The sequence below is a fragment of the Camelina sativa genome, chromosome 2 (assembly GCF_030686135.1).
Source record: "Camelina sativa cultivar CO46 ecotype springtype chromosome 2, ASM3068613v1".
In the NCBI taxonomy this organism is placed as follows: Eukaryota; Viridiplantae; Streptophyta; class Magnoliopsida; order Brassicales; family Brassicaceae; genus Camelina; species Camelina sativa.
The window spans coordinates 5111107-5132553 of record NC_141881.1 but is presented as its reverse complement, the minus strand read 5'-3'; the positions used below and the strand labels follow the sequence as shown (position 1 = coordinate 5132553).

Sequence of the window (21447 nt, the reverse complement as noted above, 5' to 3'; positions counted from 1 at the left end):
AGTTCGATGGATCCTGCGTAGCCAATATATAAAGAGTGTAATAAAACTATGCTCTTAAAAAAGAAAGATAAAACATACAATTGCTATAAATAAAATAGACATATTCTTGTAATCAGACAGACACATAGACTTAAATAGAATAAACAACCAAACTCACTGGTTCTATATCACCTTATTCATTATTACCAGCAGCAAAACGAAACCATTTCTTGACCCAAAAGAAACAACCAAATCTTTTTATTTTCTAGTTAACGACACGACAAAGTTGATGGTTGTTTTGTTGCAGCCTCTTGAGACAATGTAATATTGGGCTGCATTATGTGCGTACTTCTTAAACAGGCGGTCAATAATCGCATCTCCAAAATGAGCAACCAACATCGGTTCCGTGATTGATCGTTTCCTGTTTGCCATCATTTCCCCAAATTTTAGTCGACATGTTTCATCGTCAGCTTCCCCACTATCTTTGTATGGAACTAGGTGTTCATGCGTTTCGATTTTGTTAATCTCGAAAGATCCTTCGTTTTTGACAACTTCCCTCACCTCTTCTTCACCCGCATCGTAGAACGGCAAGTTGAATGAATCCACCTCTGATTCTTTTACAACACCCTGCCATAACAAATTGTGACATATAACTATTCTCTAGCTACTTAAAATAATATATATATATATATATATATATATATATATATATATATATATATATATATATGAACTTCAAATATATAAACTTAGAGAATTTAAAAAGAAAAGAAAAAAAACAGAACTAGTTTTAGTGATTATACCTCAGAGACTAAGTCGAGGAGGGAATCAGTCAACAAGGACCAATAGTGACAACTCTCTCTATAAAGAGGATCAGAAGTATTTCTGCCTTTGAATGTGAGAACCATGCGTCCGTTAGGCATCACTTCTTCAGAACGCACTTTTAAGAATAACGTAAAGTCTTTTTGAAACTGATCCAAGTAACCCTTGGACACATTTAACGGGCAAGGACTTCTAATGTACACGTTCTTCTTGTTATCCTCAATCCCTTCAGGGACTTTAGAGAGCCAATGGATACTACAAGCTGAATGAACAAAATGAAGAGATTTTCTCGGGAAAACCCTCGAGTAAAACGAACCAGGGACTCCTGAGACAAAGCACCTTCCATTATAATCCATCTTTAGCTTCTCTTGGAAAGAAGAGGCCCACTTGAAAGTCATATTGAAATCATTCATTGGAAGATCGTTCAGACAACAATCTATTTCTGGTGGGCATCGATATTTTTCATCATACAAAGTTATGATCGTCTTAACGATTTCGGACATAGCCATGAAAGTGTTTTGTCCGGAAGAACAGCCCAACTCAGCCACTTTAATGCATTCAGGAAAGGCAAAATTTACTAACGTTTCTCTCATGTTCTCTACCACCATCGTTTGTGCCTTAGAAAAAACCGTTTTCTGCAAAGCCAAGTATACAAAAAAAAAAACCATATAAAGATAGAATCTTGTATATATGTACGTAGATTTTAAGTTCCATTCTAATTTTGTCATAGACTCATAGCTAGATGATTAGGTACTAACCTGATGACCAGAATTAGTAGCATAGCTATGTTCTCCATTGCCTCCTTTCATACTAACAACATTCATCAAAGAGTTCCTATCATATAAATATAAAGAAAATCAAGATTAAGACAACATACACATTCCTTAGAAAGAAAGGTTACAAAGTAACTAATTTCTGTTTAAACTCGTGTATCTATCTTATTAGCATTTTACTAATACGCCAAAATTTGAAGAACATAAGAAAATAATTTGTACCTTGGTGGAGAAGACATGATGTGGAGAAAAATATATTTCGATCGATTTCTTACAAGATCAAGATGTGCTGCTACTCTATGTTATATTAGATCAAGATCTGGTTTCTAATGAGCTAGAAACCATACTTTTTATTTGTAAATTAAAGCAGCTAGCGTCATCAATCTCACAATATATTTTCAATTTTATGTTTTTAATTGATTTTTTTTTTCTTTTTTTTGTAATTTGAATAAGATATCTAAGTTATAACGATCAAATGGGTCAAGTGGACTTGTTCTCGTTGATACTAATTTATTTTGCTATTACTTGTTATAGATTATATAATTTCCTCTATTATAGTTTATAAAAAGACCGCATGCATGTGTAGTAGTTAGTACGTCTTTATGCCCTTATAATTTTATGGTTATAAATAGAAAAAAGGTAATTAGGTACAGTATACGTTTCTCTCTTGTTAATTAGTAAATAATGACTCGACTAACGTTAATATATCTGAATAATTTACAACATGTTTTTAGGCCAGTTATGACTCATGCATGTCATGTGATATACACTACAAGAAAACATACCATTTGCGACTACCGTTTGTGACTGATTGTTTAGTCGCAAATATTTGCGACGGTTTTGTGACTATTTTAATACCGATTAACGACCATTCAAAATACGAAAGTAAAACCGTCGTAAATTTACGACGAAACAATACAGTCACAAAAACATCTCACCTTTGCGACCGAATAAATACTCTTTTGTAACTAATGTTATTTCGTCGCAAAACAAGATGCATTTTGTGCCGTTGCAAATAAGTCGCAAAATAGAGATTTATTTGCAACGACTTTTTGGAGTATCATTTAGTAGCAAAGTCGTTGCTGTATGTCGGCAAAAAACATTGAGAATGTGGAAGATATTGTACTCAACTTTTGCGACTACATTGAAAACGGTCGCAAAAGAGTCGCACCATGTCGGCAAAAAACGTGCTTAAAGTGTGTTAGGTGAACTGAAATTTTGTGACTCTTTCTATAATAGTCGCGATACAATGGCAAAATTTCTCTTATATATATGCCACCACTTCTTCTTTCATTTACATCGACTCTAAAGAGAAAAAAACGGGAGAAAGAAACCAAAAAAATCGAGAGGAAGAAAAAAAAAAAAGAGAGAAAAAAATAATAATAATAATGTGGAACAATCCTTCAAGAGCATGGATGTACAATCGGATTGATCCGTTCACTAATCATATCTCCTCGGATTATTCGGCGGGTGTGGAAGAGTTCATCGATTTTGCCTGTAGCCATGCACAAAATAGCAGAGGTAGGTTTTACTGTCCTTGTGTAGTATGTCACAATTCGAAGTCTTTGAAAGCTGCCTCTGTTTCGAATCATTTGCTAAGTAGGGGGTTTATGCCTAACTATTATGTATGGTATGAACATGGTGAAGATTATGATGTTGTTGGGGAGGGAACTAGTAGTCATTATGCTAATAATACAGATTATGCTAGTGCTAGTGCACCAATAGGATTTGATGGGGAGAATATATATGCTGGGATGGTGAATGATGCATTTCATGGTTCTGTACCATATAACGAGTATCATGAACATGAAAGTGGAAATGATCATGTTCATGAACAACCCACCCAAGAAGCAAAACGGTTTTATGATATGCTAGCTGCTGCAAACACGCCACTGTATGATGGATGTCGGGAAGAGCAGTCGCAGTTATCGTTGGCAGCTCGGTTCATGAACAATAAGGTCGACTACAATTTGTCTGAAAATTGTATGGATTCATGGACAGGACTGTTTACGGAGTATTTACCAGAGGGTAATCAGGCAACCGGTTCATACTATGAGACGGAAACTTTGATGCGAAAGCTAGGATTACCGTGTCGTACATATGATGTATGTATAGATAACTGTATGCTCTTTTGGAAAGATGATGAGAAGTTGGAGCATTGCAAGTTCTGCGGCAAACCAAGGTATAAGGCTAGTGAAGGAAGAACAAGAATACCGTTTAGTAAGATGTGGTATTTACCAATTGCGGAAAGACTGAAGAGAATGTATCAATCTGAGAAGACTGCAGCTTTTATGAGATGGCACGCTGAGCACAGCTCTGAGGAGGGATTAATGCGTCATCCTTCAGATGCGGCTGAGTGGAAGAATTTTCAGCAATTACATCCCTCATTTGCAGTAGAACCGCGCAATGTTTATCTTGGATTATGTACAGATGGTTTCAATCCTTTTTGGATGTCGAAACACCATTCATTATGGCCAGTGATATTTTCTTCTTATTTTCTTATTTTCAATCGATCTAGGGTTTTTTCTCTCAAACCTCTTCACTCTCCTTCTCTCTCAAACACATCGATCTCTCCTTCTCACTCAATCTCTCAATCCTCCATCGCTTTCTCTTTAAATCTTTTTCTTCTTCTCTCTCTCTCTCTCAATCATCGCTCCGATGCCTCCTAAGACCAAGGTTGCTTCCAGAGGTCACGGTGGCAGAACCGCCACCGGTGTCCGAATCTTCAGTGGTAGCAGATCCTCTTCTCATTCATCGAACCCTTCTGAACGCACAGACTCTGCGACACAGTCTGCAACCCATTCACATCAAAGCCGTCCTTCACAGTTTCCCCCGACAAATCCAGCGCCAATAAGTAGTCCATTGCCGACTACAGAACCACCGTCGAGGACAAATCAACCGTCAAGGACAAACCAACCGTCGAGTAGTCATCCACCGTCGAGGACAAACCAACCGTCGAGTAGTCATCCACCGTCGAGGATAAATCAACCGTCGAGTAGTCATCCACCGCGGAGGATACTTACACCGCCTCCGATTCCTCAACAAGCGCCTCTTCCTGTTCCTCACCCTCAACCGCAACCGGAGCTTGTTCCAGAGGGAGATAACGGCGACGAAGCAAACAAGGAAGAAAAAAACCCTAATCAAAATGTCGATCACTACCAAGATCTGTTAGATGGTTTGCTAGCTCTTCCAGGCCGAGAACATCTACCAATCCTGTCTCAGCATCCTATCCCTGGAGTCGAAACTCTATGGTATAAACACTCTCTCCTCTTGTAATTTTTCTTTTAAGTATACTCGGTATGTAACATAGAATCTTAAAAGCATGAATGTGTTCAATAGTTTGATCTTTAAGTATACTCGGTAACACTCTCTCCTCTTGCGGTAATAGGTTCACTAATCGGTTGTTTGTTGTTTGTTGTTTGTTGTTGTTTGATGTTCAGTAATCGGTTGTTATTAGATATTCAATAGTTTCAATAGGTTATTGGTTCATATTTTCAAGTAGACTTACTCAGTTAATGTAACAGGTTTAACCGGCACAAGGGAAAGCTTTCTCGAGTCATTGCTGGAATCTTAAGGAGAAAGTTTGATGGGCCTTACTACAGTTGGAAGGTTACTCCACAACACATTCAAGAGCGATACTTCAGGACATTTGCGGTAAGTCAAATTATAGTTTTGACAATGCTTTAAACACTTAACTCTATATATATGAATTGGTCAATTTGCTAACTTAAATGTTTTGTGTTATTGTAGCGGAAGTATAATTGGGATATCGGGATTACTGAGCTTGTTAAAGAAGGTTTCTTGAAGATAGCAAAGAGCAGGATGAAAGGCATTGTCAGTCAAGTTAGGAGGAGTGGTGTACAACCACCATGGATTGGTGATAAAGTATGGCCTATTATGTGCGAATATTGGAACACCCCTGATGCCATTGAGAGGAGTGAGAATGCTTCTCATTGCAGAAACTTGGACCGTGGAGGCCTTGGAGTGCACAAACACTTAGCTGGTCAGAAATCATATGTACAAATTCATCAAGAAATGGTAACACTTCTCTTTCCATCCACTTCACCTCAAAGTTTTTCTAATGTTTTCATAATTTAATGCTCTCACGGCCACTTAAGCTCCTAATGTTTTTCTAAAATTTTCATAATTTAATGTGTTTCACTATCATTGTAGGAGGAAGAGCTGGGGCGTCCTGTATCACTGGTCGAAGTGTTTCTTAAAACACACACTCGGCCAGATGGATCATTTGTGGATTAAAAAGCCAAACAAGTTGCTGAGACCTATGAGAAGACCATAGAAGACAGACAAACTGACACGGACATTGATGGTCCAGATGGTTCAGAGAGTTCAACACATCGAACTCTTTCCCTTGAAGAAAGAAATGAGATCTTCCTTGAGGTAATTCGTTTGTCTTTTGTGTGTGATTTTTCTTTGTCAATTTTGGTTTCTTAATGTGAATGATGATTGATGTTTATTCTTAGATTAACAGTCTCCTGGTTTTCTTAAAATTGTTTAATGAGCTATGCTTAGGAACCTAGGATATTTGATGTTGATTCTGCATTTAGTTTTCTGGTTTGTGCTGATTAGTGAATGTTTATCTTTTGGTTTAGTGTACTCAAACAGATAACAGAGGTAACCCATTTGGCCTTGGATCACTTGTTGAGACACTAAGGAAAGGAAAAAGGAAAGAGAGTTATGCAAGCTCTTCTGCAGCAACTCTTGCGGAGCTTCAAGATCAACTTCGGTGCAAGATATCTGAACATGAGTCTGAGAATGCACGACGTGATCAGGAACACCGAGAGTCTCAAGCTATGATCAACAAGCTTGTCCTCTTCATCTCTGAAAAAATTCTTGAATACTCAGCTTTTACGGTTCCTCCTGCTGCAGCCACCCAACCAGCTATCGCGCCTACAACCACTCCACAACCCATCGATGGAGGCACCACACTGCAAGGAGGGAAACTTGAATTTTTTTACTTAGTGACGACCTATTTACGTTTCTTCAAGAAAATTTCACTACTCTTTAAATACATTTATGGGTCTGAGAAAGGTTGTTCCACATTAGTGATGAATTAGCGATAACATGTTGTGATGATGTTGCGACGCTACGTCAAAAAAAAACCTTTGTGAAGAACTAGCTAGTAGTGACAACCTGTTGTGACTACCTAGAGACAAACCATTGTGACGACGTTGCGACGCCACGTACAATACAAACCTTTGTGACGAACTAAGGACAACCTGTTGTGAGAAATTTGTGACGCCATGTACACTAAAAGCCTTCTTGAAGAACTAGCTAGTAGCAATAACCTGTTGTGACGAATTAGCGACAACCTGTTGTGACGACTTTGTGACGCCAAAGTATACTACAACAGATACGTGTTTAACCACTTTCCCACTGAAGTTGTTCATCGCAAGTATGTAGCAAATAGTATCTATTTAGCAACGACGATAAGATTCGACGACAGTTCGCCACAATATCAACTCTATCATACCACGATTTAGTGACGATCACGTTCGTCACAAAATGGCGACGTATTTATGTTGAATTGTGTCTTCATTGCTAAGTCGACGCGATTATGTTACTACTTTGCGACGGCGGTAATTCGTCACTAAAATTCGTCACTAATAAATTGTTTTCTTGTAGTGGTAGGAGTGGCAAATGACCTGTTTTCTTGTAGTGGATTGCCGATTGGTACATGGTAACGAGAAGCAATTTGTCACTTAATCTGGCATCCCTAATGGTCTTTCTTTTTTTCTAATGGCATTACGACGTCATAGTATAGTTTCATTAGATAAAATAGCATCTTTTAAGAAAGAAAAATAGTGTCGTAAAGTAAATTCATATTCTCATAAAGTCACAATAAAAAATGTTGACCATAATTAAATATGTTGACCTTAAAGAAGACATGAAGTGTATATATAAAAAGAAATTTACGCATATATAAATTAGATTAGGTTATAATTAAATATGTTGACCTTAAGGTTAGGTTATTTCAGCACTAGTAAAGAAGGCTGAAGACAAAAGAAAACAAATAAGATTCTAGATAGAACTGTTGATATCAAAGATGTGTTGCATAAGGTTACCTCAGGTAAGGGAAGACTCACTTATGGATCCATATTGTTGTTATCCCCACGTATTAATTTGTGGGATTACAAGACATTAATTATGGAATATGTATTAGGAACCATGCATGTCTACCACGATGATATAAGGGAGTTCATGGCAATATATGATATATTATATCAAACAAAGTTTGAACTTCTGCTTCGTTGATCTTTGCATAAGATTCATCTCCGAACCATTTTGTTAAATTAGTGTATAATTATGGGCTTCCAACTTATCAATTGGCTATGAGTGTTACTAATATATATGTGGGTGATTCAGTAAATGAACAAGCTAAATGATGATATCATGACAATAATCTAAATATAACAAAAGAAAATATCTATATAATCTAATTTCAAGGAAGCCATAGTATTTGATTATTGTGGTTTTGTTTTTAAAAGACTTGAGCATATTTTTCTCACGCACACTACATGTTCTTTGTATTAAATTTTTTTTTTTTTTTTATAGATAAATTCTGTATAAAAGTTAGACATGCTTTAGGCGAGACTATTGTAACAAATTAGAAGAATACTAGAAAGTAAAGAGTTAAGAAAAAAGAAAAATAGAAAACAGCACACTTGGCAGAATAAATTACAAAAAAAAAAAAAAAATGAGGTGTGCACATATGTATATATATATACAAGCAACTATATCTTCTAGATGGATGTTAAGTTCAGTATTCATTGTAGTAACGATTAGAGTCGAAATATAGATCTTTAACAATACAAACAAAGAAAAAGAAAAGTTTCTTTCAAAGTTCAATGGAAAAATCAATCCGTTATTTCCCTTAGTAACGATGAATATTATTGAGAAAATTAAATTGTGGATTTTGTTTTAGTAAATCTAGTTAAGTACATCGATAATACATAATACAATATGATAATGATTTACATATACTCAAACTGGTAACACAGTTGAACCACCAATTTGAGAGAAACGACAGGTGAATTATTATTATTAATGACAAGGCGGCAAATCATCTGGTGGAGGCAGTACACTACAACAAATATGTACATTGATAGCAGACGGATATAGCTCATTTTCCGTCACTGCTATGAAAGATGAGATTTTTTTTCGCTTACTTTTTAATAGCATCTTATTAACGCTATGATAGGAAAATTATGTAGCGGGAAACAAAAGTGACTTTTGTCCGCCAATACTTAGTGAAATTATTCACTTAATCGCCAAATAAAAAAAAAAACCCAAAAACTCGACACACTCTCTCTCTCTCTCTCGTTACAACCTAAGCTCAACCTAAGAAGATTTCTTCTTCTAAATTCTCTGTGTGTGCTCAAATTCTTCTAAATTTCTTATCAATTCTTCAGTTTTATCGCCGTTTGTGAAAAGCCCCAATTTCGCCGTTTGTGAAAAGCCCCAATTTCGCCCTAAATCTCCATATCCATCGCAATTGATAGCTCGAATCCATTTTTGAGGCATGTCTTTCTTCTTCCTCCTAATTTCGTTATTTGTTTCGATTATTTGTGATTTCAAACAGCTTTTGATTTCGATAAGGGTCAGATTTAGTTATCTGTTTTGTTAGGGTTCGATTTATCTAGATTTATTTCGTTATCTGTTTTTTAGGGTTCGATTATTTACAGATTTTGAGAATGTGGAGTTTCGAATCCATCTGTTTTGTTAGGGTTCGATTATTTACAGATTTGACTCAAAAATAGCTTTTGGATTTGAGTATTTGCGCCTTCATAAACTGAACGATTTTTTTTTTTTCCCAAGTGTTGGTGATTGAAATGTTGGGGAACTGAAGCTTCTCATTTCTCTGTACTCACACAACAGGTTAGTATCACTCAACCAATAGTTAAACATTATTATTACACACGAATATTGGTGATTGCTATGTTTTGTCCTTTGAGTCTGATTCGTATAAATAGTGATTAGATTAGTGAGATTTTACACAGTTAGATATTGGTTTAAGAGCATCTGTATGTGTCTGAAGTAGTGCAGTATTGTCTGAATTGTTGCTTAATGTGAGCTTTGTATAATATGTATCTCTATTTTATCTATAAAGGTTAAAATTTATATTATAACATATAATGTTGGACAAGGCATGGGTGCATCTATGCAGGTAAGGAATTATATTTCATAATTAGGTTTTATTTTGGGTTTGGATACTTTAAGATGTTCTTTTAGTTATGATTTTTTTCTTTAATTATCCATTGAAGAGCTGATCCTGGTTATAAAAGTGGAGCTTGGAAATTTGTAAGGGATGTGTCTGCGGCTTTAGGTGACATAGAAATGATAATATGTCCTTGTAAAGACTGTCGTAATGTAGTACGACAGTTAAACAGTGTTGTGGTTGAGCATCTTGTAATAAGAGGGATGGATGAGGCATACAAGGTGCATAGTGATTGGTATCATCATGGAGATGTGAAGTCAGTAGATGAATTTCAAAGTAAACCAACTCAGTGGAATGAGGAAGTTTTTGAGTTATATAAAGCTGCTGAATTTTTTGATCAAGAGTTGGCTTTTAGAGGTGACTTAGCTGACCAACCTGTGGGCGACTTAAGTGAGATTGCAGAGGGTGAGGACCAACAAGAGGATGAGTTCCTTGCAAAGATCCGGGATGCTGAAACCCCACTATACCCTAGCTGTTCAAACCACAGCAAGTTATCGGCTATTGTGACTTTGTTTAGGATTAAGACACATAATGGCTGGTCGGATAAGAGCTTCAATGAACTGCTTCAGACATTGCCAAGCATGTTGCCAGATGGTAATGTCTTTCACACATCATTGTATGATGTCAAGAAATTTTTAAAGAGCTTTCATATGGGATATGAAAAGATCGACGCATGTGTTAATGATTGCTGCCTCTTCAGAAAGAAGTTAAAGAAGCTTGATAAATGTCCCAAATGTAATGCTTCACGGTGGAAGACTAATAAGCGGACTAATGAGGTAAAGAAAGGTGTCCCACAGAAAGTATTAAGATATTTTCCAATTATACCAAGGCTGAAGAGAATGTTCAGATCAGAGGACATGGCTAAGGACTTACGGTGGCATTACACTAACAAGAGCACTGATGGAAAACTTCGACATCCAGTAGATTCTGTTACATGGGCTCAGATGAATGAGAAGTATCCTTCATTTGCAGCTGAAGAAAGGAACATACGGCTTGGGCTGTCCACAGATGGATTTAATCCATTCAACATGAAGAATAGTAATTATAGTAGCTGGCCTGTGCTATTGGTAAACTACAATTTGCCTCCTCACCTTTGTATGAAGAAGGAGAATATAATGTTGACATTATTGATTCCTGGTCCACAACAACCAGGTAATAATATTGATGTCTACCTAGAACCTCTTATTGAGGATTTGAATCATCTGTGGAAGAATGGAGAGCTAACGTATGATGCTTTTAGTAAAAGTACATTTACTCTAAAGGCAATGCTTCTCTGGACCATTAGTGATTTTCCTGCGTATGGAAATCTTGCTGGTTGTAAAGTAAAAGGTAAAATGGGATGTCCTATGTGTGGGAAAAATACTGATAGTATGTGGTTGAAGTTTAGCAGGAAACATGTCTACATGTGTCATAGAAAAGGTTTGGCTCCAACACACAGATATAGGGAAAAGAAGACTTGGTTTGATGGAAAAGTTGAGCATAGGAGAAAGTCAAGAATTTTAACTGGTCATGAAGTTCATCAGAATCTGAAAAACTTCCAAAATGATTTCGGAAATGTGAAAAAGGCTGGGATGAAGAGAAAGAGAACTGTCTATAAAGAACCAGTGTTTGACAGTGATGATGATGAAAGTGAATCCGATGAAGATGAGGAAGTAGAAGTAGATGAAGATGAGTTATCAAGGTGGAAGAAAAGATCCATTTTATTTACTCTGCCTTATTGGGAGGATCTACCAGTACGGCATAATTTGGATGTAATGCACATAGAAAAGAATGTGACTCACAGCATTGTATCCACATTGTTGCATTGTGGAAAATCTAAGGATGGTCTTAATGCTCGTAAGGATCTTCAACATCTTGGTCTAAGAAAAGAGTTGCATCCTACCACAAAAGGAAAGAGAACATATCTTCCAGCAGCACCTTGGTCTTTGTCCAAGAATGAGAAGAAGATTTTTTGCAAACGACTATTTCATTTTAAAGGTCCAGATGGATACTGTTCTAATATTTCAAGAGGAGTTTCAGTAGAAGAGTGTAAGGTAGGAGGTCTGAAATCACATGATTATCATGTCTTGATGCAACAGCTTCTCCCGGTTGCACTTAGAGGATTGTTACCAAAAGGTCCTAGAACAGCAATACTACGGCTATGCGCATTCTTCAATCATTTGTGTCAGAGAGTTATTGATATTGAGGTTATTACAGTATTGGAAGCTGAAATTGTAGAAACGCTTTGTATGTTTGAAAGGTTTTTCCCTCCAACCTTCTTTGATATCATGGTACACTTGACTGTTCATCTAGGAAGAGAAGCTAGACTAGGAGGACCTGTGCATTTTAGGTGGATGTACCCATTTGAGAGGTATATGAAAGTTCTAAAAGATTTTGTAAGAAATCCTGCAAGACCAGAGGGTTGTATAGCAGAGTCATATCTTGCAGAAGAAAGCATGCTGTTTTGTAATGAGTTTCTGAAAAAGACAACCAATGTAGAAGAAAAACCTGAGAGGAATGTAGAGTATGTGAACAGCTCTATATTAGAAGGTCGTCCAATATCAGCAGGAACGTCATTCACTCTTACTGAAATGGAGAAGAATATAGCCCATCTTGCTGTCATTCAAAATACAGCTGCCTTTGATCATTATGTGGAGTAAGTTACTTGTGTATTTCATTCCTTATAAATTATAAGGTCAAAATTATGCTGCTGATAGTTTCTTTTCGTATTTATGATTTGGTAGTATGCATTTGCAATATCTACAAGACTCAAATCCAAGGTGTAGACGTGATGCAACATATTTATGGTCTATGCATTCTAAGAATTTTGCTGCTTGGTTAAAAGGACAGGTGAGTAAAGTTATGAATTTGATGAGTCTGTTTATAAATCTATAGTAGACTCATTCATAATTTTGATTAGTCTGTTTAATTTTGTAGATATCTATTACTTCTGATGGACATGAAGACATAGTTAAATGGCTAGCATATGGTCCACGGTGTACTGCAAGGTCCTATACTGGTTATATAGTTAATGGACAACGTTTTCACACATACTCACTTGAAAGGCAGAGTCAGAACAGTGGTGTTTATTATGAGGCAACGGCTATGTGTAGATCTAGTGCTAAGGATACTTCACAAGTAGTTGATTTGGTGTCATATTATGGGAGAATTACTGACATCATATTGTTGGACTACCATGTGTTCTATGTGCCGATATTTAGATGTAACTGGGCAGTAAAAGGTAATGGAGTTAAAGTGGAAGATGGGTTCACACTTGTTAACTTAAATCAGAGCCAAGTAAGCTTTCAGAAGGATCCGTATATTCTAGCATCTCAAGCAAAGCAAGTATTTTATTCAAGTGAAGATGGATCAAGTTGGTCTGTTGTTATGAGAGGTGCTTCAAGAAGATATAGTAAAGAAGATGTTCAGTCTGGAAATGCAGATATAATTGGTCCATTGCCAGTAGATGTTGACATGGATACTGAAATGGATGAAGCTGAATATGCTAGATCTGATTGTGAAGGCATATATGTGCAAGAGTAGATTCTTGATTCATTTATATATATATATATATATATATATATATATATATATATATGTTTTTGTTTATGGTTGATGTTTGTTGAATGTTGTAGATTTTATGATGTATTCTATTATATAAGTTCTACGTGATTAAGTTTCTGTTCTAAGTGATTAATTTTCTGTTTACGCAGGTGAATTAAAATGGGTGGAACTAAAAAGAAGGTTGGAGGGAAGAAGGGTGGAGGAAAAAGAAAGAGAAAGTCTAAGGATGATGACGAACCTGAGTTTATTTGTACTGTGGAGGCCCAACCTGTAGCAACAGAACAGCATGTGGAGGCCCAACCTGTAGCAACAGAACAGCATGTGGAGGAAGAGGAGCATCATTCCGAAGAACCACAAACTCAACAGCAACCAGAAGAACCAGTAGGAGAGTTTGTGTTGTCTGAAGAACATGAGCAGCCTGCTACGCGTAAAAGAAAACGAGGACCAACAAAGATGAAAAACCTAGCCAAGGATCCATCTGTTAGAGTGAAAGTTGATTACAATGTACTTGGAGTAGCGGTTGGTCCAGGGTCAGTCAAGTTGGCATCATATGTAGGGACATTGATGCGAGAACACATCCCTATCAACATACCTAACTGGAAGAAAGTGAGTCCAGATCTTAAAACACTTCTCTGGAGATCTGTTCAGGTAACAAGAATTTTTTTTTGTTTTTAAAAAGTCTCTCAATTGAACATGTTTACTTTTATAGTTATGGTGTGAGTGTAAGTGAATGCAGGCAAGGTTTGAGCTTGATGAAGATTGGCAAAGGATATCTGTGATTCACCAGATGGGACATTTGTGGCGATCACACAAGTCTGTCACGGTGAAGGCTATAAATTTGGCTGCAAATAACCAAGAGAGGATGAATTTGAGACCACCAAATATTGGTCCTGTTGATTGGCAAAAATTTGTCAAACTCAAAACTAGTGCTGCATTTAAGGTAATTACTTGTGATTATAATTGTTTAGTAGTTGATTGGTGATTAGTAATTAACATGTTTCATTATTAGGCCGTGAGTGAGAAATATAAAGCAAAAAGAAAGAATCAGATACCTCACACCACTAGTCGTAAAGGGATCAGCAGACTAACAGAAGAAATGGCAAGCATATATACTACAACTATGTTGTTTATTATTATACATAGTGCTTGTACTGTTACTGAAATTTTGTTTTCTGGAACAGAAAGCTGAAAGTGAAGATCCTTCCAGCGTGACAAGACTAGATGTTTGGATCAAGTCTCGCACCAAAAAGGATGGTACACCAGTAGATACGAATGCAGCTGATTTGATTGTAAGTCTGAATAGAGTTGTACACCAGTAAATAGTGTGTTATCGACTAGTAAAACCTGAAACTGTCTTTATGTTTTTCAGCAAAAAGCAGCTGAAATTGGTGGAAGTGATGCTCCAGCATTTTTAACAAATCCAGATGAAGATCACCTCGCCAAGCTTTTAGGACCTGACAATTCTGGTAGGCTGAGGGCAATGGGTAGAGGCATGAGTAAGACCAAATTAGCTTGTTTACAAATGCAGAGCAAGTGTATGGCTGAAATGGAAGAGCGGCAAGTAAAATTAGTAAAACAGGTCAATGCCTTGGAAAGTGAACTTGGCAGAATCAAGAATCAGGTTAGATACTTAAGAGTTCTCTACTATTCATCAGCCAGTTAGAGTAATATAAATTGATGTTATTTTTGTTTATGTTACAGAGACCAGAAGCTGAAATGGATGAAAACTCAGCTGCAAGAGTAACATATTCTTACTTCTTTTCATATCAGCTAAGTGATTCTTCTTAGTGTCGTTTATGATTCTTAGTTGCTCATGAAATTGTTGCAGAGTGTAAACAAAAGAGCACATCCTAAGTGTGTGTTTGTTGATTGGTCTGACATTGATGAAAATGTTGGTGAGGGTCGGATTCTTTCTTCTGATCCGGATGACATAGTGAATGACTGTCGTCTTGGCCCTTATGATCTCAAAGTGTTAGTTGAAGCTGCATATAAACCAGATGCATTCAGTAAAGCAGCCTGATACATCACTATGGAGACCTACAGCTGAAATGTCATTTCTTGAGGACTGTTTGATGGCTTACGTATCTTGGCCCCTGAGTAAGGTTGATTTTGAAAATCCCTCAACTCCAACTGGTCAGAATGCTACATCACATGCTTCTTTGTCTGCATCAAAGGCCAAGTCTGCAGCCACAGCTTCTAAGTCTGCTACAGAGTCCAAAACTTCAGCAACAGCTTCAAAGGCTGCATCGCAGGCCAAATCTGCATCTATGTCTTCTAAGTCTGCATCTGGTTCTGAGTCTCCTGTTGATGATGCAACGGGTCCAATATCACCAATAAAGAATACTTTACCATCACAGTCTCCTCTCAGGAAGTCTCCAGTAAGTGTTTTCATATGTTATGAAGTTGTTTTTGTTAATTATATGATGACTGATGGTTTATATTGTAAACATGGCAGCGCATTAATAAAGTTATTTCCAAGGAGAATAAGAAGTGCAAGTTGATGGATTTAACTGAAAAGAATAGGGTTGTGGCTGAAGGACGATGGGGAACAAATGATCCAGAACATAAGGTTCACTTTACTCGCTTGGGTTCTAATGCAGTTAAAGTGTGGATAGATGTTGTGAAGGTGAAAAATGTAAAAGTTTGGAGGCCATCCGATGAAATAGAGATTATTGAAGATGCACTTAGCTCCTGCATTGCTTGGCCAGAGAACAAGGTCATTATGTCTTAAACTGATGGTTTTATTGTGTAATGTTAAGTACTTGAGATTGCTTGTTTATTTTGGATGTTCTTGAGACTTTGATGGTAAACTGATGTTCTTGAGACTTTTGTTATGTATTTTGGATCTGAGACGTTTATTAATCAGATTTTATGAGATTTTATAAAACAGGTTATGTGTGCTATAATCACATATCAGAAAATGCTATAAAAGTACAGGTAAACGTTATGATAAAAGAATATACCATAGCACAGTAAACAAGATAAAACAGCATTTCGCAACAGCTATATTAGATATGTATAACATAGCACGAAAAATTAAATATTGTATAAATTTTTGCAAAATTATAATCTTGATAATACAGCAGTTTATTAGAGCTATGCTATAAAACTATAACATAGCACGAAAAAACAAATGTTGTATAAATTTTTTCAAAATTATGATCTTGATAATATAGCAATTTCTTAAAGCTATGTTATATTTTTATAACATAGCATACGTAATAAGTGCTATTGTATATGGGGTACATATAATAACAGTGCCCTAAAACAGCGCTCATGAAAACGCTATCAAAGACCTATGATAGCGTTTTTCTCTGGTTAACAATGTGCATATTTGTTGTAGTGGTATCTGCTGATTTGGCCATATTCCATTCTTAACAATGAACACAACATTCATACCCCACGTTTGATGTCTATCGAAGTGACAGTGCATGAACCAAACCCCTACAAAACAAACAATTCCAAAATTATAATTACCATCTTCAAACCTATATATTATTTGATTTTATTTATTTCGATCGATTCATATACATTTTGGACGTTGGATATAATATCGATTTAATTTAATTTTTATCCAAGATAACTTTCCGTCTATTCGGTTTTCGTATTGTTTTCTCGTATCCATTCCTTTCCCGGTAGTTATAACATTTTGGTTAAAATCTTGTTTAGTTATGTCTTTTGGCTCTTCTAAAAAACATCTTCTAGCATGTCTGACAGGCTGGTAACAACACCACAATTTAAGCAACAACCACACAGATTCAAACTCTAGCCAAAGCTTAGAATATGACACTTAGGAAGCCACTACGTTATCAAGTACTCTCTTGTCTCTTTATCTAGGTTCTATATATATATATAGATTATGAAAAAAAAAAAAAAAAGATTATGAATTAATGAAAGGTACGTACCGGGATTGACAGCTGCGAATCTGATAGCGATCCAACCATTCCTAGGCACGGTCATTGTATTTTTGTATGGTGGGTCGTCGAGATTATACATTGAGGACGGATCTTCGTCACTTATTTTATAGTTCCCAAGCCCTACTCCAACAACAAAGAAGCTGAAACCATGGAGATGCATAGGATGATCAAGTCCACCACCAACCAAACTAGTCCCTTGAATAACAAGCTCAACCACTTCCCCAAACTCAACCACTTTTACCTCGGTCGCGAGTCTCGGAGTTTGCAAAAACAGCGGTTGATTTTCCGCGGTGAAATTGAAAATCAGCGGTGGAAAATCCGGAAAACGCGTTCCGTACACGCCTTTAATGTGAAGGTAATAAGCTTTGAGTATATCCACGTGACTTGGTGTGACAAATGATATGTTGTTCATGCTCGCTGCTAATCTTGAACCATTTGGACCCGCGCAAGAGTTTTGGGGACACCTGAGAAGATTTATTGAAATCGTCGTGATTATCCTACGCGAGATTTGGACAGGAACTTGTCCGGAGAATAGGCTTTTGATCTTGGTAAAGAAGCCGAAAGCTGCTGATGTGTCATTGTAAAAAGGGAGGTTTGGGTAAGATCCAGAAAACAATGACGTTTTGGCTTTTGATGAAGAAATGTAACGTAAGACTCCAACAGTGGTGGAGTTGTTGAATGTGATATTGCCAGTTTGGTAAGCTCTAGCCGCCATGTAATAAGTGTTTTCGGGGTTTTGGTCAGCTTGTAATAACACGTCTAGCGTTTCGCCAGGGGATATGGTGATATAAGTAGCGTTTAAAGGTTTCGTGTAGTGTCCATCAGCCCCAACTACTGTAAGAGTGTGGTTTGCGATTGCGAAGAAGAGAATTAGGTTCATCGCGGCGTTTACCATCCGGATGCGATAGGTTTTGCCCTCCTGTACAGCGAGATGGAATGTATCTGTTCATGTAAAATAACATAAATTTTGTTTAGTACGTTAACAAAATTCATAACGAGTAACACAACTAACAACCTATATAATGAAATACAATTATCTGTTCACATCGCAATATAATTTGGAAAACGAGGAAAAACAATTTATAAAAAACAAAAAATATCTACTAAACAAAATGCTGTTTTTTTTTTTTTAAATTAACTTTTTTTTTACCAATTGCTTATTTTAATATTTCTTACGTAGTTTCGTATAATCTATCACATCCCAATTCACAATCAATGTGCCTTTAATTCACAGTTCATCTCCATATACGTAATTTTTTAAAGAAACCTGATTTAGAGCAAGGATACAAGAAACCAGGATGTCCATTGATGGTCAAAGCATCGGACACATTAGGAGCACCTCCGGTCCTTATGAACTCCTCCACCACTTCTCTCACATCCTTCTTCCACCACTCCCCTGTCCAGTTTTATGACAATACTTTACTTATGAGAAAAAAACGCAACTTTGTTTATAAAAATATAGAAAAGAAATCTGAAAATATGTATATTTTGTCCATCAATTACCCAAAATTAAGGGGACTTCATGGTCCGCCTCTAGAAAAGGGAGAGGTTCCGCGAGCCAAGGATATATGAAAATAAGACCGTGTACAGTGGCACGTGTCCAAGAGCTATGCGCGTGCCACCAAACAGTCGTGTCTTCAATGGAAAATATGACTTTGTATGTAAAATCTGAACCAGGTCGAATCGGGCATTGGGTGATGTATTCAGGACCATCTGACCACGGGTTTCTCGGCTGCTCTACACCATGCCTGTATTTTTGAAATACAAACACATTCAACCATGCATAGTTGTATACTTGTACTTAAAGAATAAGGGGTTTTAAATTACCAATGCATAGTGATATTTTCGTTAGCTCGGTTACGAACGGTAACATAAATGGTGTCTCCTTTGTAAGCCTTTAAAACCGGTCCAGGAAAGTGACCATTAACGGTTAAAATCTTCTTCGTGCTACACAGTTTCGTATATGGAACTTCCTTAACCTGCCATTAATTAACTTTCAATAGTTTTCATCAATTCGAGTTAGTTTACTCTCGCCTTATAATCGATAAACTGATTTTAAACTTACCGTGAATGTGTAGTGATGCGCAATGCAATTGTTGTAGAAGAAAAGAGAGATTAAGAAGACATTGAAGAGGGAGTGTAACATTTTGAGAGGATTTTAGTAAATTAATTATTCTGACTGAAGTTAATCAAAGAAGAGAGATGCGTATATATGTATATTTAAACAAGAAAAAAAAAAAAAAAAAAACAAAACAAAAAGTAGAGAGACGTCTTTCTCAAGTTAGTTAATTTCGGATTTAAGATTTACGGGTTTACAAAATATGTTTTTGGAAAGCAAAAACCATGTAACTAGCTTACGTCTCTTGGTCCTATTTGACTAATGGGCTCACATTGTCCCAACAAATATGTAACAACTTTTTTCGGTCGAACGGATCTTTCAAGTTAACGAAAACTTATAGTTAGTCTAGATTATGATTTTTAAAAAAAAAAATTTATATTTTATAGTAAGAAACATAACATCAATCCAATAGTTTTTGAAGACTTTTCTACTTTTTAGTCAAACAACATCACTTGTATATATGTATGAGTTCGGTTAGGCGAAGCTTTACTTTGTTTTTATATATATCCAAAACCAAAAGTATTCTCAAATTCGTTACGTTTTGTGTTATTTTAGTTTCTTAATTACGTGTATAGTTTACAGTATGTTTAGAATTATCTTCTGAACTGCCTTAGCGCGCGTGATCCAATTGGTGAGCTACCATTCCACCAAAGCTCTATGTACGTACGTGTAGAATAGTAAGATTCCTGTAAACAAACTTCTTTTTTTTTACGAAACATATGTTCTTAACTGTTACTTAAAAATGTTTAAAAATTACCTATGCGAATCTGTGTCCAATATGTTTACATTCGTTGCTTAAATTCTGTATATTTTATAATAATTAAATGTCGATTTTTATGTATTACGAGAAACTTAAACACGCGAAGTTCGATTTTTTTTTTCTTTTTTTTTTTTTTTTTTGCTCTAAATTTGGGAAACCTTAGTGATGGGAAGACATATAAACATTGGTAACTTTTTTTTTTGGTAACCAATCTTGATTAGATTTTAGACTGATAGTATAACATCCATCCCGTCTAATCGGCCAAGACAAGGTATTATTCAAATAGTCCCGCCAAAATGCTTTTTTCTTAAAAATAAAACTCTTCAATCATAAAACTTGTTCCATGTCTCATAAAGCTTTTAATCTGAGGGAAAAGATAAAATGGTGAACACAATGACGACATTCTAATCACATTCAACAATCAATGCGTAGCATAGAATCAAACTCCACAATCTTGACGTACATCCAACAAGCATAACAGTTTCACATAATATTCAATGTAACCCATAATCATAATATCATTTAAGCCAAATTAAAACATCACATACTCACCATTACACAATTCATAATGAATATCGCTAAACCGAAATCCCATCGGCTTAGCATGGCATGAAACAAATCTCATGTTCGTCAAATCGCCAGGTATGAAACAAATCTCATGTTTGTCCAATTACCAGGTATGAACCAATCTCAGGTCCGCCCATCACGAAGCACAAAACCAATCTCAGGTTTGCCCATCACGAGGCACAAAACCAATCACAAGTTTGCCCATCACGAGACATCATGAGATGCGAAACAAATCTCATGTTCGTGCTCCCATCACGAGACATAAAACAAATCTCATGTTTTTAATTCATTATATCATGAGTCATATCATCCTACCATATCATCATACATAAACTCATTATATCATGGATCATATCATCTTACCGTATCATCCTACATTATTCTCCTACATCTAATCATCATATTATAGCACACAATACTAACAATACAAATATCCAATCACATAGTTTTCAAGCCTATACAAGCAGTTCGTGAAAAACATGCTTAGAAAGTAACCATTGTGTTTCCGCTATTATCACCCTCACATTTGCCACTTAAAATGTTGAAATTCATTTTTCTTTTCCCATGTCAGACCCTATATTAAAGAACGCTCTCATACACGCTGCAAATCCATCCAACCTCAGTATGCCAACCAAACATTACAATGTCACCATTTATTCCATACAAATATATCTCGGAAACACACGTATAAAACCACAAATAACCGTTAAAATCACGATCCCACCGTTGAA

At 36.3% G+C, this 21447-nt stretch overlaps 4 protein-coding genes and 1 pseudogene across 5 annotated transcripts; 3 read left to right on the top strand and 2 right to left on the bottom strand.

Moving 5' to 3' along the window:
- Positions 1-37: 37 nt before the first annotated feature.
- Positions 38-2106, bottom strand: LOC104722771 (salicylate/benzoate carboxyl methyltransferase-like). Its single transcript, XM_010440997.2, has 4 exons — positions 1797-2106; positions 1560-1635; positions 783-1436; positions 38-606 (listed from the first exon to the last, which is right to left on the bottom strand). Exons 1-4 carry the CDS (start codon positions 1811-1813, stop codon positions 238-240), a joined length of 1116 nt encoding a protein of 371 aa, XP_010439299.2. The 5' UTR covers positions 1814-2106; the 3' UTR covers positions 38-237.
- A 7176-nt stretch (positions 2107-9282) lies between these two features.
- LOC147948303 (uncharacterized) lies at positions 9283-15373 on the top strand. Its single transcript, XM_087466154.1, has 8 exons — positions 9283-9470; positions 13503-14001; positions 14090-14293; positions 14363-14452; positions 14535-14642; positions 14723-14974; positions 15055-15093; positions 15182-15373. The coding sequence occupies exons 2-8, from the start codon at positions 13513-13515 to the stop codon at positions 15371-15373; spliced, it is 1374 nt and encodes a 457-aa protein (XP_087322280.1). The 5' UTR covers positions 9283-9470; positions 13503-13512.
- Positions 9708-12959, top strand: LOC147948304 (uncharacterized; annotated as a pseudogene). Its single transcript, XR_015577681.1, has 4 exons — positions 9708-9759; positions 9857-12445; positions 12534-12639; positions 12727-12959. The product of XR_015577681.1 is annotated as an uncharacterized LOC147948304 (transcript).
- Positions 15358-16240, top strand: LOC147948302 (uncharacterized). Its single transcript, XM_087480676.1, has 2 exons — positions 15358-15731; positions 15809-16240. The coding sequence occupies exons 1-2, from the start codon at positions 15402-15404 to the stop codon at positions 16082-16084; spliced, it is 606 nt and encodes a 201-aa protein (XP_087336802.1). The 5' UTR covers positions 15358-15401; the 3' UTR covers positions 16085-16240.
- Positions 16241-16532: 292 nt separating this feature from the next.
- Positions 16533-19467, bottom strand: LOC104722780 (laccase-15-like). Its single transcript, XM_010441008.3, has 6 exons — positions 19336-19467; positions 19098-19249; positions 18774-19018; positions 18538-18666; positions 17259-18212; positions 16533-16797 (listed from the first exon to the last, which is right to left on the bottom strand). Exons 1-6 carry the CDS (start codon positions 19414-19416, stop codon positions 16628-16630), a joined length of 1731 nt encoding a protein of 576 aa, XP_010439310.2. The 5' UTR covers positions 19417-19467; the 3' UTR covers positions 16533-16627.
- Between the last annotated feature and the right edge of the window lie 1980 nt (positions 19468-21447).

Bases quoted from the DNA above. Each gene is read 5' to 3' on its own strand.
- LOC104722771 (XM_010440997.2), bottom strand. The intron at 1,437-1,559 runs GTTAGTACCTAA...TTGGCTTTGCAG, and splicing joins CTACTAATTCTGGTCATCAG to AAAACGGTTTTTTCTAAGGC. The intron at 607-782 runs GTATAATCACTA...TTGTTATGGCAG, and splicing joins TCCTCGACTTAGTCTCTGAG to GGTGTTGTAAAAGAATCAGA.
- LOC147948303 (XM_087466154.1), top strand. From the start codon at position 13,513: ATGGGTGGAACTAAAAAGAAGGTTGGAGGGAAGAAGGGTGGAGGAAAA. The intron at 14,643-14,722 runs GTAAGTCTGAAT...TATGTTTTTCAG, and splicing joins CGAATGCAGCTGATTTGATT to CAAAAAGCAGCTGAAATTGG. The intron at 14,975-15,054 runs GTTAGATACTTA...TTTATGTTACAG, and splicing joins TTGGCAGAATCAAGAATCAG to AGACCAGAAGCTGAAATGGA.
- LOC147948302 (XM_087480676.1), top strand. From the start codon at position 15,402: ATGTCATTTCTTGAGGACTGTTTGATGGCTTACGTATCTTGGCCCCTG. The intron at 15,732-15,808 runs GTAAGTGTTTTC...TAAACATGGCAG, and splicing joins CTCCTCTCAGGAAGTCTCCA to CGCATTAATAAAGTTATTTC.
- LOC104722780 (XM_010441008.3), bottom strand. From the start codon at position 19,416: ATGTTACACTCCCTCTTCAATGTCTTCTTAATCTCTCTTTTCTTCTAC. The intron at 19,019-19,097 runs GTAATTTAAAAC...TCAAAAATACAG, and splicing joins GAAAATATCACTATGCATTG to GCATGGTGTAGAGCAGCCGA. The intron at 18,667-18,773 runs GTAATTGATGGA...AAAACTGGACAG, and splicing joins TGAAGTCCCCTTAATTTTGG to GGGAGTGGTGGAAGAAGGAT.